This window comes from Ascaphus truei, chromosome 2 (assembly GCF_040206685.1).
Source record: "Ascaphus truei isolate aAscTru1 chromosome 2, aAscTru1.hap1, whole genome shotgun sequence".
Classification (NCBI taxonomy): Eukaryota; Metazoa; Chordata; class Amphibia; order Anura; family Ascaphidae; genus Ascaphus; species Ascaphus truei.
In genome coordinates, this window is record NC_134484.1 from 107,482,408 (window position 1) to 107,502,311 (window position 19,904).

A 19,904-nucleotide genomic window follows, 5' to 3' on the forward strand; every position below is an offset into this window, starting at 1 on the left:
GACCAAGACATCATGCATGCATATATAATATGTGCACGTTTTCACACCATATAGTGATGTTACTTGAGCGAGCTAAATAGACAAGAAGTTGACAAGGTTATCACAATAGTTCTGTGTATATAGTTTTTGCAGATGTGCAATTTTACCATTGTCACGGGAGACCTGGTAATTTACACCTTTATACCGGGTTCATTGAGCAAAACCAAGAAGTAAAACAAATTGCGATTTATTCCTTTGAAACAAACATACACACAATGTATTACAACTATGCAGAGGAAAACACACTTACTGGGGGTCTGGGGGAAAAAACTAGACTTTCCTAGCCCTTTATAGTCCTTAAAAAAAGTTTGCGGTTAAACGGGATGTCCTGGAACTCAACTCGGCATGAAGTTCAACACGCCACCGGTTGATAAACTCTGGAGCGTTGAAAAAGGTTGACCGCGAGTAAGTCCCAAACCGCCCGGAACTCAAATTGGCATGTAGTTCTAGCCGTGACCGCTACCTTCGATTTGTAGGACTTGGCCGCAAAAAGTCAGGACTTAGAAAATATTTCAGCTGAAAATCCTGGAAGCCGGCTCGCATCTATTTCTCACAGAGCATCTTTTGGTCAGTTCAAATCTGCCGCTGCTGTCTTGGCGCTTAGAAACTCCAGAGCTTATTGGCTGCTAGGTTTCTTATAGGATTTCTGTCCCATTCACAGAATACCTCAGCCAATCAGAGCGTGAGAATTTTGCCACCAGCCTATCAGCGTTTTGCAAGGTTTTCAAATGGGCATGCGCCAACCTGGCACCTCTGCCTCTTAGCATACTGAACCCCCTGCCGAGCCAGGCTCCTCAGAATCTGGGGACAGGCAAATGGTCGCCTGATAGCCCTCATTCATGTCAGGACGTGGGTACTCAAGGAGAACTCCGGTACTCTGCCTGCCCTAACACCGTGACATCTTTGTGACTTTCAAGTCCGGGATCCGAGCAGACTTAGTGGCACCAACTTGGTAGCGAGCTGGTCTCTCAGAACCATGGACTTTGAAATCCCCAGCTCATTTACAGTGCACCAAACATTATACATTTTAAACATATCTGGTTAATAAAATATACTTGATACTGTGTCTTACTAAAAATGTCTAAATCCTTCGTTGGTGTCAGGCATAGAATAAGAATTCCTACTTGCTATTCTCACTAGCCATATCCCTGCCACACTGCAAAAACCTGACTTTACATTTTTATTCCAAATAAACCTCACAGCTTTATCCTATAGCTGGAGCACCCCCTGAACCCCTATACCAGGTTCAGGGTGTCTTGGGCATGAACTGGGCACCCCCTATAGACTAGGGACCACTGTACCGTTCTGGGGAAAACGTGATCCCCTATGCCCCTTTTACTTTTCTGGTCTGTGCTGAAGCAGGGACTCCTGGCGGTGAGCTGCAAGAACGTTTTCAGGGATAGATTTTGACCGAAGCATTGTGCTTCAATGTATCCGAGAATCTTACCTGATTCCCGGCTACATTTTTGGGGTATTCAGTAACTCTGGAACCCCGCTACATAGCCGCAATCTGCAAAGACTTTCTCCACAAAACCCACACTGAACCTCATAGCCTAGCAATCTCTGCTTGCTAGCACTTCTGGAAAGGCAAAAACACAAAAATTCTTTGTCGCATATTTTACATACAGGCACAGTAGTACATACACGACAGTCAGGTCCAAGAGCTGACACTCTAGGACCCCAAAACATGGATCAGGGGCCACCAAGTGGACCTGACCTTTATTAGTGAGTTTGGTTACCCTTTCACCGTCACAACCATCAGTCAGATATGTGGTTCTTACAGTCCTATTTACTCTTTAGCTCCATCATCCAGATTTCGGTGTTCACTATTTTCTTTCACCCTCCTCTACCTTTCTTATCTACCTAACTCTCGACATAATTAGTCTTCAGTTAATGGACTTGAGGTTCAACTTCCCACACACTGTACAACTAGGAGGTACTTAAGACGCTAGAGTACAGTATTAAATGTGCGCTGGCCGTCAGAAGTTTTCTTTAAAATCCCTCTTCAATGCTGCTCCCCATCTTCCGTGATCAGCGGGGCTAGAGAAGACTCACACACAAAGACAAAAGGATAGGGGCACAGAAAAAAAGGGAAAGAATCACTAAGCGTTCAAAAAATATATGACCATTTATAGTAGCATTAAAAAAGTACAAAACTTACAATAAAATAAGGATCATATTGATCCAAGTACACCAGGCTGGTACACTAGAAACTCAAACAGAAGCTCCGTAGTCCAGACAGAATCCCCCTCTCCGGATCGCATTTGGGGTTAGTTCCAGACTGGCATCCACTTGTAGTAGTCCCTGCACTCGTGTAAGCAATGTTAGGCATGTAGCGTCATCATGTTAGTGCCCAGCATGCAAATGGCTCGCCTACACGTTTCGTGTCACGTGGGACACTTCGTCAGGGGAACCTTAAGACTGCCTGCTAACATACACACCACAACTAGGGCCCTTTGAATTCGCTTCTATTGCTATAAAATGTCATAGGCGAGATAAACAGCTTGGTCAGCAGTGGGAAAAAAACCCCAAAAAAAACATCTAAAATGCTTTTGCTAAATTATGGCAAACAGGCTACACAAGCGTCTTATGGAAAACTGATAGAATGGTATTTCCAGCTTGTTTGCAAGTTACACTTGGTAGTTCATACATGACATACCATTATTAATGTAATCATAAGTAGCCATATTCTTATATCAAATAGGAGCGTAGACCAATACTGCATACTTTATGAGGCATCACTCAAATATGTTATGCCCTACACATTCTATATAAAGGTACAGTAATTTGATGTATACAGGTATGTGACATTTCCTAGAAAAATAAACACAGTATTCTTATATACACAGGCTAACATCATGAATGCTCATTTTCCCGTCACAAAAGAGAATTGTTGCATACAAGTCTTTATTTTGTTTTTAAATTTGATTGTTTCAGACCGTGCCCAACATACGTTAGCAGAATAATGCAGGAAATAAAGATAATTTTTTTTGGAACTCAACAAAAGAAGGAATCTATGGGTGGGTCTCCACTTCCTCTACAAGGTTCATTACGCCATAGTCCTAGTCCCACAAAATTACCAAACAAACTAAAGACTATTTAAAAAGTACGGAGGTTCATACGCTTTAGGGAGAATGACATTTGCCTTAACTTGTATTATGCCCAATTTGTGTGATCAAATCTCTGCAGCCTAAAATATGCAGTTGCATTGTATCATGACTGTTTTAATGCGTTTATTCAAAATAATGTTTTTTGAGTTATTCTTATGATAGAAGTAGTAGATCTAATGCAAATACTTTTCTGCGTTTGGGAACGACATCTCCAATTCTTCAAATGTTATTTTCCAGTCTATGCCATTCCCTGTTACCCATCATAACCTAATTGTGTCTGGTTTTTAACCATTATCAGCTTCACAATGCAGATTCTGTGACCAAGCCCAAATGGAGGATTCCAAAATAATGACAACGGTCTTTACACGAGCCCACGGATTCTGTGTCTTCCTTGAACAAGGCAGAAATAAACACAGAAGCGCACCAAGGGTTAAGGTACATGTATTATACAAATAAAGTAATAAAAAGTATAAACTTACATATAAAATATAGTAAGTCCAGTACAGGCCAGTACACGGGTTTCCAGTCCAGTCAGATGTTAGGCGCAGGGGGTGAGAGTGCTGAGGCTCACAAATCAGTCCCGCGCGCTGCTGCTGCCGGCTCGGCAAAACACAGACGTCACTTCCGGGTTGCGGCTTCTCGCAGGACCCGTAGTCAGTAGTCCACCACAATCGCCTGTACTCTGTATTGCCAGCACACATCCCACTTCGAACGAGCCGGATGGAACAAGGCTTAACTGTATACGTTTTTGAATCCAGCAGGAAAAAGCTCTAGGGAATACACCGACTACTCCTTTGCATGTCACTTTTCAGAATGTGTTTGCATCTTAACCACTGTACAAGTGACAATGGGGTGAATTAAATAGGCATGTGGAAAACATGCTATGTCCCTGGTGTTTTATATTTACTGTACGTTATCCAGTGGAGGATTGTCACTTACCTATCAGACCCTAATTATATAAGGCTGCATTTTTTTTTAAACAGTATAGTGAGCCTTTGCACATGGCAGATTTACTGTTCAACTCTTGAATATACAAATGGCAGTAATTCAGTGAATTAGTGGGGGTTTTTTCTACTCCATGATACTGAAGCCATCCTTCCTTTAAGAGGACCAACCGGGGGTGTTAACCTGCGGTGAAACAGAAAAAGGCAGAAGGGAACCAATTTAAATGTCATTTTTGAGAGGTCTTGGAGATATTTATAAATATATTAAATACTCCCACTTGTCTTTTTTGTAACCACAGAAGGGTTTGCCATTCTAGCAATGCCTTGAATACTCTGAAATGTGTTGCTGTCCCAAAGCGCTGAAGGATTAAAAGGCAAATCTCCAAGCATGCACCTGCTGAAATTACCTCTGCTACTAGTTCATAGTAGTATGGCCCACTCATTAATGTAGCCTTTAAAAACAATAGTATTTTAAACAATCAGTGGGGATATCCATCCATTATGTAACTGCAGTCACTATTTTCTCTAACAGCAGCCTTTTAAACGTTTCCTTATTATGGAGCGGTGGTGCAGAAGCTGGTGTTGCCGACACCACTTAACGTAAAAATGCAGTTACTAAGAAGAAAAATAAAGTAGAACTTCAATTTCTATAATGCATGCTTCCATAATTAGATGGTTTTGAGCAGGAAACGGGTCTCTAAATCAGTCAAACCCTTGTGAGATTGTGTTGAGTGTTCAAATTGACAACGTTGCTTTAATTCAAATTTGAACCAAATGCCAGATCAAGGAATTCAATTGAACAAGTTAAAGGGGCAATCCAAGCAATAGTGTACATGTGTTAGATACTTACTATTTTTTTTTTATTCAACGTCATTTTTAATGAGTTTTACTATACGAATAATCCATTAATTTCCATAGCAGGGTTTAGCACACTTTCCCAGCAGTGCAAGATCTGTGCAACACTTTCCTGTTTGTGATAATTTGTTGCCAATATTCCCAGCAGTTTGAGTTGCAAACTGTAATAATAGATAATGTTACCTTAGCAGCTACAATCTATTCTTATATTACAGAGTTACACTGACTGAAGGATTGATTTGAAACGGAAAGGTAGTCATTTAGTGAACCCTGTGAAGCAGGATTTTGACGATCCATCATGGGAAAACTAATCGATCGGCAGCTTAGATAATTTGTTTTCAATAAAGGTAATCAAAAGCAGCATATATTAATTTAAAAAAAAAATATATATATATATATATTTTTTTTTTTAAGCTGATTGGGTTGCCTCTTTAAACAGATCCAAGAAACAGGTTAAAATAAATGGTTATTACAAATGTTGAGGGTTACATGCTTTTGCTCCTTAACCATAGAACAATTGCAGCACAGCGACCAGATAATTAAACACAGGGAATCTGAGTAATGCAAGTGCAAGCACAGCGGTTTTAAGGGTGGTTTTATTTCACCGATTCGTAACTTTAGACTTCTGAGCTACACACTGATAATTTGTTTGGGATGCACAACTGCAGAACACTGGTGTTTTGTGACTTCAGTTTATTCAACTTAATGACAAAGAAAATACACAACTTGAAACACTTGCGTTTATTTTGCACTGTTGAAACCATTTAATATGAAGCCAAAAAATAATAATAGAAAGTACAAGAAAAAAAAACAAACAGTTTAAATGTTGGCTTGAAGCAGGATTTTTAATCTGTATGGTTTATTTATCACCCCCCCCTGCACAACAGACAAGATGCTTACCATAGAATAAAGATTACATGTTACTAAAAAGGAAACAAAAAAACTTTACACAGTCACTGTACATCGAAAAACTGTCCTGTTTGAAATATACAGTACCTACAAATCACTCGGGTTCAAACAAAACAATAGCGATTCTGAAGAAAAGATTAGACTTCTCGAAATGTGCTATGTTACACGGACAGAAAATCATTCTTTATGTAAAATTCAGCAGAATATTTTTTGACCGTGTTGATCACCTTTTGCTGACTGATGGCACTTGGGGTGGGGAATTGTGAACACACGATGGCTTGGGGTAGCCATCACATGGTCACAACTTGCCACCAATGATGTGAACGAAGGAGGTGGGGCTCCACTTCTATTCCGATCACACCCGCGCAATCTCTCCCTACAAAACGAGCAACAGCAGCATGACACACTACGTCGTAAGGGGGGCTCCAGGCATGCAAACCTGCATGGCATACAGGGAATGTCATAACGGCAGCCTAAGGGTTAAGGCAAACAGCTAATCCATTTCTGAAGAGGTGCTGAAAAAAGAATGAGCAAATAGCAGATATTTGGCATTAAAATAGGTAAACACATAGGCTGCGTCTAATAATATATATTAAGCATTTGTTGGATAGGAGAATGACAAGAAGATGAACATGCCAATAGTGTCAAATATGTTTAAAATTCAGCATACAAGCTAATCCTAAAGCAATCCTTCTCTAGTTGTAAGCTCTAAACAGCACAGAGTTAATGGAAATTCTTCAAAGAGTTCTAGCTTGGCAAATATACCCAAGCATGTTATTAACTATATATACAGAAAGTAAATGATAAATACAGAATTAAAAAGAATCCTTCAGCTTGCATTTTTTTTTTTTTTTTTTAATAAACTGGAAAAAATTGACGAACTCCGTAGGACAAGTTTACAATATTAAACAGGTCACAACAGAAGCTGGGAAACCCACCTACAGAAACCAATTAAAATACTCCAATAACTGTTTAGTGTTTAATACAATTCAGTTTGTAGTCAAGGGCACAAGACAACATTTAACAAAAATAATCACAATCAACTTGGAAATCAAAAAAGTAAGTGGCTATGAATACAATCTCCAAAATCGGTCTTTTTAAAGTGAACATTAAACAATTTAAAGGTATACCATAATTTCAAAGATAAAGTCTTCGTTTGGGACACAAAGCTATTTATACAGTAGCTTCATCTCGGTTCTGCTGGAGTGGGAGGGAGAGAGAAGACGAAGGGTAAAGAACAAGTAAATGGGCCACTATGCAGGCTGCTCGGAAGTAAAAACAGGGTTCAACAGCACCCTCCACCAGCCTGCTGTCCCCCAAGATGTGATCCATGTGGTGCTCCTGGAGAGGAGTGCTGAGGTCCAATTTTAATACCGTTTGCCTAAAACAGAGAGGAATAGGGTATGAAGTATTAACAAAACAATGCCATAACCAATCCAATTTTTGTTTTTCCTCAACATAACATCTGAACTAAATCTGAAACCCGGTGGATCCTAGTTTGTCATTCAAAATTCCTATTGCATATGTCATTTGAAATGCAGGCTACACCTTTCCCCAACTAGTCTGTTACTTTGGAGGGGTTTTAAAACCTTTATTTAATCTGTTTTGCGGACATCATTAATGACATTATTAATGGCATCATTAAGCAAGCAGCCAAGAATAGGGGCCCATAAAAAATTGGTGTCCCTACGGAAAAGAAAAACTTCAATTTTCACAAGACAGAAAGATGTTACATTTCCACTTTAATGATGATGGCATTTTAAGGAAGCCAATTATACAGAGGAATTATTCATTTAAGTGGGACTAGGTTGAGGTTAGTTTGTTGAACCATTTACTGCTTTCTAAACTCTGCCCTTTATGCGTAACGACACGTGTTCCTCCCCCTACCTCTCCTGCTTAATCATATGGCAGCGCAGTTGTGTACACAATTCTGGTGATGTCATAATAGGGTTCAAATGGCCAGAGGGTGGAGGAAACATATTAACATGGGCTACTTTTTAATGGTTTAATAATCACCGTTGAAAAGGGAAATTATTTTTTAAAATACTTTTTTTTTGCTTTGAGGATAACAGTTGTATAAAGGAGCCATTCCTCCTGCATGTTTATTCTTTAAGATTTCTAAACAATACTCAACAGTAGGATGTTTATCCCCGGTTTCCCCCCTGTTCCTCAATTTTTAAACGGTGTATTTTATTCCTACAAAATGAAAAAAAAAACCTAAATTAAATAATGCTACTAAGCTCCTCTTAGTTGGTGACATTAGTAGAACCGTATACAATATTTTTCTGATGAGGCCCTTTGGCGTCTGAATGGAAAACCATTCTGTGCTGCCTGGTGGAAAGTGAGAACAAAGAGCAGTAGTTGCCGGGTTTACACTACTGCAAGCTGTGGGGTGGTGGCTTTTAAAATTAAATATGGTTCATAATCTACTTTAAAGGGAATCACATGGAGCTCACTCTCAAAACAGGTCATATTGGGAGGGAATCTTCTACATGGAATCCAATACTTTGTAACTTATTCAAAACATTATTGGTCATGCAAGTGAAAATGCTTATTTAGATAATTCAGCTCAGAAACATAACATTTTGCAAACATTTTAATGCTATTATTTTTCTTAAACAAAAATAGTCAAGAAGCATTGCTCTTTCACCCTGAAAACAAGATGCACATCAACCAAATATTCCTTCAATGTTAGCCCATGCCACTGTCAGAAGCACAAGCAGGGGAATGGGCTGAAATCCTTGCTCACCATATAGGGACATCATAAAAGGGCAGGGGAGGAGCCTTTGTAGTGAAACATCCCAAATTCTATTCCGGGGCTCTTCAACATGTCGCTTACGGGACAAATCCTGTCCACAAAGGACCTTTGAGTGGTCGTTGGACTGTCTGCCCCCACTGATGTGTCTGCAGTTGCTCAAGCAGCCACGTGTCATTTTTATCACTGAACCCTATTCTAAAGCGAAAAGTGATAAAAAAATACATGGTGCAAATCTTATAAATGCATACCCAATGTTGAAGTATGGCAATCCAAGTCTTTTTAGATGTATATAAAGCACACTTCTGGCCCTTCTACTTGTACATTCTTTCTAATCCAGCCCTTTGGAATACTTGAAGAACACTGTTGTAGTCCAACAAATGAATGTTGAAGAAGTATCCAAAATACCCATCAATTTTTACTAAAAAGAAAGGAAAATCTGCATCACTCACCCACATTTAATGTCTGAATTAGGTCATTCCCATTCACTTTACCTCTACATCAGGGGTGGCCAACTCTAGTCCTCAAGGACCACTAACAGGTCAGGTTCTCAGAATATGCCTGCTTCAGCGCAGGTGGCTCAGTCATAAAATTAAGAGCTTGCATAGAGTCATTTTACTGCCATATATTTTCAGGCTGACCGAGGCTGTCCCTAGGCCCAAAGTAAACTACTGGTAGAGGCGTATTTAATAGTTTAGATTGAGGTAACTGACATTCAAAATGATTGTAAAAAAATCAGGCAAGTATAGCCATTTTAAAATTATTAATCGTAAACAAATTATTTTACCAATCCCAAATCACTTTTTTTTTTTGGGTGACTAGACTGTTGATCCTATAATCAACAGGTATATCGGTAATGTCCACTGTTTTTCTTTGGCTAATGATGGCATCATGGTTACTTTAAGAACAAAGAGATATTTGTGTTACAATAATTATCTGATAATTCCTTTTTCACAGAACAAACGTTTTAATGTCAGAAGTGACAATCTTACACTTACATTGATAACTTAATTGTGCCTCTACCACTAAAAATACATTCCTATTTCCTTACATCCCAGTAATAAACACATCATAGGTCCCTGTCCCTGTCATGATAAGAGCATGAGATATTCACTGATATTCAATTATTTTAATCAACCTGGCACACAAGGGGTTAACGTTGGTTACAAATTTTCTTAAAAATACAATAATTGTTTTCATGGCATGTCAAACCACACCGGGCCTAATGTTATAGGTTTTATGGGACTGAAGGTATCTAGATATAAGGACATCTGGTTTTACAAGATGGGGGCTTGAAATATGGCTTCCCTGACACTAGAATAAACAGGACCCTTTCAAATGTACCTTGAAAGAGATTCCTCACTTTGAGACTACGGAATACTAGATCAGTAATTAGCCATGAAGGGAAAAAATATGTAAACAACCAATAAATCTTGAAATACTTAATTTGAATATTGATTATATATCTCAGATATGAACATTGATGTTGGATCAATAATCCTTGTACAAGTTGTATCGTCTTCAATGTGACTTTCCCTTTGTAAAGAAAAAAAATGTGTATGTCTCAAATTGCAATAAAAAAAGATTGAAACAAAAGAAAGAAAAAAAAGAAAGAAAGATTCCTGAAGGGGATCTGCAAATATCAGAGGTTGGTATTCCAAAATGTGTAAATTTATTAAATGGGAAAAATCCTCGGCCTCACAGCAACTCACGAGAATAATAAATAGATATTTGTAACTGTTGCTATTACACAAATCAAATTATAACCCCCCCCCCCCCCCCAGTGTTTTCTATGTATAATCTCGGATATCTGTTTCTCATGCAAAAATAGAAGTTATAGGGCCATTTTTTATATCAAGACGTGTATGTTGAGTGCAACAGTGAAGATGGCGTTTGTCCATGAATTGTAGAAATAAAGTTCTGAAGTTTTGTTTATAGATTGACTATCTTTTGTGATTTGTTTGTCAGGTTTTGCCTATGTTCTTTTTTTACCTCCTATTTTTTGCGTTTTTAGTGTTGTTTTCTTCCCTCATATTGATTATATGGAATATAGATTTTTGCATTAGATCTCCAGATCATGAACAGTGTTATTGTTAGGTGCTATTTTTAGCATTTTTGCACAGACTAAGACCTTCAGATATTTACTGAGAGGTTACTGATATAACGTATACATATTATAGGCACTGTCCACTTACTCCTCTGAGGGTTACACCATTTTTTAACGTATTGCTTCTGTTTTTTTTGTTGTATTTTTCTACTTTACTGCTCTCACAGTTTATGTATATAGTACGGCACATTGTATGTGTTTGTTATCCAGAGTAATATATTTTTTGCTAATAATTTTTACTTGATTCTTTTCATGATGAGTGCGGGGAACCCCACATTTATATAGTGAGGCAACGTTTAGGAAGGCAACGGGAGTTTATTTCCTTTTAAGTCGTAAAGCTGTCAGTACAGATTGATGAAAGGGGTGGGTTAAAAACACAGGAAGGTGGGTTTATGTTGTTCTCAATGAAGGCAAGTTAGACTATAAAGCCCTACTTTTGAATGAGTTCCATTTAAACGAAGGGAGTGTCAATGCTGCAACACGTGAAATCTCAATTTCCAATCAAGACCCTTTGGAACAGATCTGATCAATATTAGGTGATATGTAAGTTTGATTTTTTTGTTCATCATTATTTTGATAAAACTGATCAGCTAGATAGCCGTGTGTATTAACCCTCGTCCCATATACAGGTCACGTGCTCACAGGTGTGCCATACATGACTGTCCCCTTACTCAATGAGACAAAAAAGTAATAATAAACACATGCCAGTGGCACAACCTTTTCTCTGAAGTTGTGATTTCTACAGTGGCTTCCAACTTCCTTTGCGATCACAATAAAGTCCTAAGATCTTCACTCAAAGCAACAGGAAGTGAGCCTATGTAAATAAATGCTTACTGTATGATCCTTAAAGGACAGATGAAGCTAAATGTTGGATATTTAAGATGAAGTTTGGTTTTCTGCACTTCACCTAAAAAAAGCTTGCGAAAGACTGCTGTGTTAACCTTTTCTCAACCATAGAGGCATGCGATTCATTACATTGCCATTTGGTGGTGGGGTAAAGCAAGCATGAAGGGGTTAAACCCAACTCCACTAGACAGAACAGAGCCTTACAAATTACCCTCTTTACGTCTGGATAGGTCTGTCACTTGATAGCAGCGAAGTCAAACTATTATTCTCGAACCTGAACCAATAGAAACCAAGAAGAAGAAAAAAACTAACTCTAAAAACTTTTGCTCTCCAGACTGCATGTATTTTCCATGTTGAATCAGCTGTGGAGAGTACAGGCATACAAGTGTTCTGTGTCATCAATAATTTCTATGATCCCCAAAGACATGGCAGCCCGCCAAGAACCCACACACGGCGCAGCTCCTTTCATTCATCAAGATCACACTTATATCTTAACGCTCACTCCCTCAAGTGGATTTCACCTAAAAATACAGCACTTTAGGGGGGAGGAGGGAAGTAATACAGTAGCTTTCAGAAATTAAGCTCTTAAGGAAACTTTGCGTCACAGTAAATCTTAGATTTATAGTGCTTGGCAGTTGTTCGGCAACTGTAGTAGCCTTGGGGTTTCTGGCAATGGCTCTATATTGACAGCAGCTGATGCGGTTTCTGTGCTTTCTTTGACTTCTATTTAATAAAAAGCATGCCCTATGGCTCTTTGGTTTTTCCCCCCTCTCGGCTGGTAGCAACTTCTTGAGGACTCGGAAGAGCCAGACTTGGCATGGAGCCAGCTAAGTAGCGCAGACGGCTGGCTCTCACAGCAGATTGCAATCAGAGCTCCATAAAGGCACAGTAAAGCAGTCAGATGCTGTTATAAGCTACACAGGAACAAGGAACTTCTACAACAAATGAACCACGTCCTGCCCAACTTTCCTGCAGCTTTTTATATTCGCATTGATGGCTTAGAATAATGTATGATCTCCCCTCCCCCGTGTGTCATATCCACTCTCACTCAGGAAGACAAAGAGGATGAGATAATAGCAGAGAGGCAGGGAGGGAGAGTTTAGAGGAGTACAAAGACATGGGGGGTGTGGTTGAGGAGGATACAGAGAGAAAGGGGACAAGTGGGGCACAGTGAAGCGTGGGGGATTAGAGTAGTAAAGGAGAGGAGATGAGGTGTGCCTAAAGTCATAGTGAATTAATCAGGTGCAGACAGCAATAGGAGTGTGCCTGACGTACAAAGATGGGGAGTGGAGGTTCAGAGGGAAAGAGGGGCGCTGAAACAAAAAATGTGTCAGGAAAGAGATATTTGCAAATTAGAGAACAGATAGTATATGAAATATCTGAAAATACAGTGGATATCCTGTAACATCCTCTGCTCTCATCTATGATAAAGAGAATGGTACAAAAGGGCCAGAGCAGGTGAGAGCTTGTGGTTGGGAGTGATCTAGTGAAAGGAGAGATGTGATGTTAGGGCCGTGTAGGCAGAAGGGGATGACGAGTACATAGAAAAAAATGGCAGATGAAAGGGTATCACCTGAGATCAAATGTGTGCTGTCAAAATCCTTTGTAATTGCTCTGTTGTGTAGCTGGGTAGTCTTCCTTGTTAACTATTTAGAGCACAGCCCCCCTTTTCTTCATACGTGAGAAATGCGATAGTGACTGAATTTGACGATGTACCACCTTCTATAATTTAAATTGGTTTCAAGTGTTGGGATACATTTTAATTGTTTGTTTTAGGTTCAAAAGTATAGATTTAAAAACTTCACATGAGCGGATATATTTTGGAGCATATAAAACAGTACTTTACACCAAGACATAAAAAAATTAATCATAAAATTATGGCAGCATTTTAGTGAAATGTGATCGGCACGAGAATGGAAAACAAATTGTAAAGCCAAGCAAATAAGTGAGACTACATATTTAATGGAGGTCTACGTAACATGCGTCTAGCACTGAATGAGTTAGAACAATAGTTCCATAGACACTACAATATTAGCATAAGGGCTGATTCAAGACCAACTGGATAACAAATGCCAAAAGAATAGGTATGGATTCATAAAGAAACTTCAAAGATCTAACTAGAACAGCAAACTCTGGGGGGAAAATGTATTTGGAAAGACTGCAAACTGTTAAGGATCCAAAACCAGCAGTCAACTCCATCTTAAAGAAAAAGAAAACAAAAGAAACAAATTCTGTGGCAGTTAGAACTGAGCCAGGTGGCGACCCTGGCAGTATCTGTGCTTTAGGAACAACTAGTGCTTGAAATTTAAGTCCTCCATTTACTCGCAGGCCACATGTAGCGTAAGCAGCTGCAGGGCTGCTGGAGCTTTCCCACAATGCTCTGCCAACGTCTGCAACCCCTGACCCGCAGAAACCACATGGAAATAGAACATCTCTCCCACTGCTCCTCCTTGTGGTCAGCTCATGTATTGGCAGGGTAATTCATATTCTAACAAGTTATCTTTGAGGCCATGCAAAAATCTCGTGTTGATCACATTTTAAGAAATGTCCTCTGTTGTCTTCAAAACGAGTATTATTGGGGATTTCTGTTTTCATTGAGAAGTCTGAATGCTGTCAGTATTCACGCCCATAGCATTTATTTAGTGTATAGATGTTTAGAAGCGTTTAACGTATTTATTATAATATATAACTTTCATGCTGCATACTTTTTTGTCTTTAGTTCTCACCTTAACGGTTTACTTTTATACCACCAACATGAAATTGCGCGTCGCAGGCCGGCAGGTAGTTCTTACATCCGCAGGGCTTTACAAGGATATTTTTTTTTTTTTTTTTCCCCCGGCATGAGCCCCTGGCCCAGAGCATATAATCTATTTTTTGGTGCTGGGCACACAGGGAGATGGTGACTTGCCCAAGGTCTGCTTCAAAGTCAGTGTCATTGTTTTCAGAGTCTGTGCCATTTCTCAGTGAGCCACTCCTTCCGCCTTACTTTAACCCTTTAAGTGCCGGAGGGCTGCAGCATCAGAGCGCCACAGCAAAGTTATGTGACTGCAGCAGCCCTTAACCCAGAAACTGAAGGAGTAGTCCTCAAATGTTTCCCTTCACTTCAGATCCACCGTAATGTAGGATGCGAGCCAAGCTGAAAAACACCCATTTCCTGTGACCTGACGTAACCAAGAAGTTATGGGGCCCCAGGAGTGCCAGACCCCATGTTGTAGTGACTACATCTTGGGGAACCCAAAGTGTTAAGAGCCCCTTTCTTGCACTTTCCAAAGTAGTTTTTTTTTATCTTTAATACTAATGCTCTGTTCAGGCGATAAAAGCGTTTGAAATATGAAGTGTGTGGGATGTTAAAACGAGGCCCTCCCCAGAGCCCAGTGCAGTCGTAACAGTTTCCCATGGTAACTTCAGACGCTAGAGACTAAGAAATACATGAACAACCCCCCTTTGCTACCAAGTGATTTTCTCCCTTTTCTGCACAAACACATTTTCCCTTTAGCTTCAGTTTTCCCTACATAGTACAATATTTTTACTAAATAGATGAGAATGTGTGGGACTAAAAGGGAGGAACAAATGTTTGGGGAAAAAACAAGAACAACGTCAGCTTTGCCTCCTTTTAAAAATGTTGAAGTAGCAATTAAATCTGCAGTTTTTTTTTTTTTTTTTTAAATACATAGGATTGAAGCAGGGGTCTCTGGAGCTGAACCCCATTCATTTCAGCTCAGGGGACCCTCTGCTTCCAGAGATACTTACCTCTGAAGGGAAGGTTAAAGCTCTGCATCACGTGGGCCAATAGGAAGCCGCACCGGATGACGTCACGGCTTCCTATTGGCCAGCAGGATTTGGAAGCTTTGAAAATCCACCATTACGTGAAGCCCAGCTAGCTAGCTGGAGCAGCTAACAGCACTTACTACGGAGGTATCTCCAGAAGCAAGGGGGTCCGGAGCTGAAATTAATGGGGTTCTGCTCCGGAGACCTCCCTGCTTCAATTCTATGGGGGAAAAATTAGAAAAACAAAAACGGCCAGCTTGGATTGCCGCTTTAATAACAAAACTATTTTTGGTTAAGCTGTGTACTAACAACCTATTGACACCGCCCTAATTTAGCACAAGGAGGGATGGGAAAATACTGACAAATAAAAATGACAAGCTGCGCCTCTTGTTGGGATCCAAAGCATGTAACGGCCATCTTTTATGAACCAATACCACTAATATTACAGTTTACAGACATACATTTACTGGGACGTGCTCTTTGCCATTTGTTACCTTATACCTTCGAACATCAGAAAGTGACATCAGGTCAGAGGAGCAGTTAGAGCAAACTGAATGCTTGATTTTTGCACACAGACAGGAACTAAACATACTAAGGCCCGGGCCATAGAGGGGTGAGGAGAGCGGATGCGCACTAACGCTGAGCCGAGCCAGCGTGCGCGAAGGGAGCCGGGGGGAGGTGGTTGGAGGCGGGGCAGTGACGTCGCTGGGCCAATCGCCTGCGACGCACTGACGTCAATGTCACGGCGCCGTGACGTTGACGCTGCTTAAGGCTGATTGGATGTTTTCAGCCGACAGCGCGCTGCAAAACAGCTTGGCGCTCGGCTGAAAACTCCAAAGCCTCCGCACGCCTGCGGACGCTCGCGTGAGCCCCCCCTCAAGGCATCCTCATTGAGGATGCAGGGGCTCAGCGCGGAGCGTCCGCACGCCTCAGCGCTGCTTGCCCTTCTATGGACGCAGCCTAAGCAGTGGCATCCAAGGAGATGGACTTCAAGTGTAGCTGTACTTTCTTTTACACAAAGTACCAACAGCCAACACAATGACGAGATTAAACCTGTATTCTGCATGTTTATTTTTACATTTTACCATGGATGCATGTGAATTATTCGGTACAGCCATCAGTCTATGCTTTGTTTAATTAGTTATTAGTGTTTTAGTAATAACTGTTTACTTATGTCAAGTTGTCCACCACTAGGTAAGGCTTTTAGGGACACAGAGTGAAAAAAAACCACATCTGAGACATTACTTCTGGATTACAACTACTTTGTAAGTAAAACTATAATGTTACATACACTGTATGAAAATGTAAAAACAAGATTACCTCATTATTAATATCGAAAACGCCCTCCTGGATTTTCTCATAGATTTCTTTTGCCGTATTAATAAATGCCTGAAATACAAAGCAAAACAGAATAAAAATGCAGCATTTACAATATATATATATAAATATATATATATATATATATATATATATATATATATATATATATAAATAATCAAAAAATAAATAGATGATACCGTTCTGTGGCTAACGAAATGCTTTTATTTGTGCGAGCTTTCGAGATACACTGATCTCTTCTTCCGGCGATGTTACAATGAATGAAGCAAAAGGTATACTTAAAAACAGTGTCTCTTGGAATGTTATCTGTGCTGTTCCTTCCCCTGGTGTGGATGTGTTTTATGGCTAGAGGTGTCAAAAGGTTACTGAAAGCAAGTGAAGAAAGAGTGTGTATGTGTATCAGTGTGAATAAAAATGAATGGAGAGCCCACAGTATATACAGTGCTTTACACAAGGTGTGTGTGGAGTGGGAGTGGATATAAATGGTGTGGGTGGGTGTGGAAATGTGAGAGTTTGTAGCACAACTAAAAGTGTGTGTGGATACTTAGTGGTCCCTATTGGTGTATAGGGATGGAAAAACAAGGAGTATTAGTATGTTTGAGAGACAGCTGTGTGTGCATACATATAGCACAGTATGTACAGACATGGCCTTTAGCTCTCATACTAATACTCCTTGTTTTTCCATCCCTATACACCAATAGGGACCACTAAGTATCCACACACACTTTTAGTTGTGCTACAAACTCTCACATTTCCACACCCACCCACACCGTTTATATCCACTCCCACTCCACACACACCTTGTGTAAAGCACTGTATATACTGTGGGCTCTCCATTCATTTTTATTCACACTGATACACATACACACTCTTTCTTCACTTGCTTTCAGTAACCTTTTGACACCTCTAGCCATAAAAACACATCCACACCGGGGGAAGGAACAGCACAGATAACATTCCAAGAGACACTGTTTTTAAGTATACCTTTTGCTTCATTCATTGTAACATCGCCGGAAGAAGAGATCAGTGTATCTCAAAAGCTCGCACAAATAAAAGCATTTCGTTAGCCACAGAACGGTACCATCTATTTATTTTTTGATTATTGAAGCTCGGCTAACACGGTACTGATACCTCTACATATATATATATATATATATATATATATATATATATATATATATATATATATATCACATTAAAGAAATGACAAGTAAGCTAGAGACACCACTTTTTATAAATCATGAAAGCAGAATACTACTTTTCCAACGTTTGTCTTTTTTTTTTAAATTGTTATTATTTTTACATGTAAAGCATGTGGCAATGTATAATTCTACATTCTTACCTAAGTTGGCAATTGTTGGTGCTCCTGTTATAAATCTGTCAAATTGTGTCCCTAACAATGTCTGCATCAGTTAGTGTAACTCAGCAGCTACAATGTATCCATATATGACCACGGTAACATTATTTATTGTTACTGTTTACAGCTCAAACTGCTGGGAACATTTGCAACAAATTATCCCAAACAGGAAAGTGTTCCAGAGATCTTGCACTGCTTGGGAGGTGTGCTAAACCTGCTATAGAAATCAAAGGATGCTTTAAAACTCATTAAAAATGGCATTAAGAGTCGGAAAAAAACCAAAAACACACAGTCACTATTATCCAATACTACAGAACTGATTTATTATAATATATATATATATATATATAGTACTTTATATATATATATATAAATATATAAATATATATATATATATATATAGTACAATATATATATATATATATATATATATATACTGATATATTATAATATATTATATATAATCACATATTTTGCTTATTTAGCTTGCTGAGAAAGATGCCCCCCTAGTTAAATTATATAACACAAAATAAGTTGTGTATTGTTGTAAATAACATACAAGGTTGTAGAAAAGGCAGTGCATTAAAAGGAAAGTCGAAAGGACTTTCCCCCCAAATCTTCAGCACCTTGACCTCTAGAAAGGCCTGCTTTTTGTTTTTCTAGTCAAATACATGATGTATTTAATTGTCTTAATTTACATGATGTATTTAATTCGATTTTAACCTTTTTAATTCACTAAAAATATTTAACATCTAAAACAAAAATGCCCAAACCACTACCTTTAACCTCGGTAATGGCAGCTCCCAACGTGAAATACAAAAGGCAGTGATTAAAAACTGTAAAACTTTATTTTCATGGTCTTCAACAGAACAGGCAGTTTTTGAGGTAGCTGAACATTTTATTTTGCACAACTTTCCTGAGACAGATGTATCAAGATTGCGTAGCAGTGAACTGCAGGCCTCTGGCAGGGAAAGGGTCAACTGTGCTTTTGCAGATTTGATTCCAGAAATCCTTCCGGACTTGCCAGTGTAGGCCACTATATTAACCAATGGTGAAATTACAGAGCAGTTATGAAGTCACTGCAGTAACAGATAGCAGGCACACTTTTACGAGCTCCCTGCTGCCGAGGCATAGCCATTAAATATTAATGGTGACCTTACTAACATTGGGCAGCAGACACAAGAGACGTTACGCATCAACAGAGTGCACTGGGGGAAGATGACACTTGCAATGGTTTATGTTCTTAGAATTGCACTGTCCTATAAAAGCTGCAGTCCCACTTAGCTACAAGAGATTTTCAATAAAGGGGAAGCTCGCACTGTCATGTACTGGTTTTCCGAATGCATGGTACTTTATTTTTGAATTTTTACTGTTTTTTTCCACATTTAGGCGATGCAGTGCGACAGTCACAGTTACTCGGAAATATGCACGGCATCAATATTTGTCCAAAATACAAATATGGAACAATAGTGTACGTACCATTGAAATGTAAACATCCATACTTATTTAATTAAAGATCCCATTCAATTGCCTGTTTTAGTTTTACAGCAGGAAAAGTATGGCCTAAAATGAATACTCCTAGCAAATGTAAATGTACCCATGTTTGAAGGATGATTCCATTTTGTTGGAGTAGAACCAACGAACAACTTTAGGCATGCAGACTGAGGGGAAGAATCTCTTTTGCACTATACTGTATGTTCTACTTTCACAAGGGCACAGACCTAATTGAAGAAAGAATGGGGAAGGTTTCCAAATTCAACACTGAGATCATTGAAACTCTTCGATTTTCACCCTACCGTATACAGTAGATGAAGCAAAGGGCCCTCTAAAGCTTGTGTGCGCACAAATATAACTAACAAAGCCATGATTCGAGGCT

General features: G+C 39.3%; 1 protein-coding gene across 1 annotated transcript in view; it reads right to left on the reverse strand.

Moving 5' to 3' along the window:
- Positions 1–5,674: 5,674 nt before the first annotated feature.
- RAB2A (RAB2A, member RAS oncogene family) overlaps positions 5,675–19,904 on the reverse strand; it is a 99,731-nt gene continuing 85,501 nt past the window's right edge. Inside the window, exons 7-8 of the mRNA XM_075584050.1 lie at positions 16,654–16,722; positions 5,675–7,238 (exon numbers count right to left, since the gene is read on the reverse strand). Coding sequence (XP_075440165.1) covers positions 7,143–7,238; positions 16,654–16,722 — 165 coding nt within the window. The 3' untranslated portion in view covers positions 5,675–7,142. The remainder of the gene's footprint in view (positions 7,239–16,653; positions 16,723–19,904) is intronic.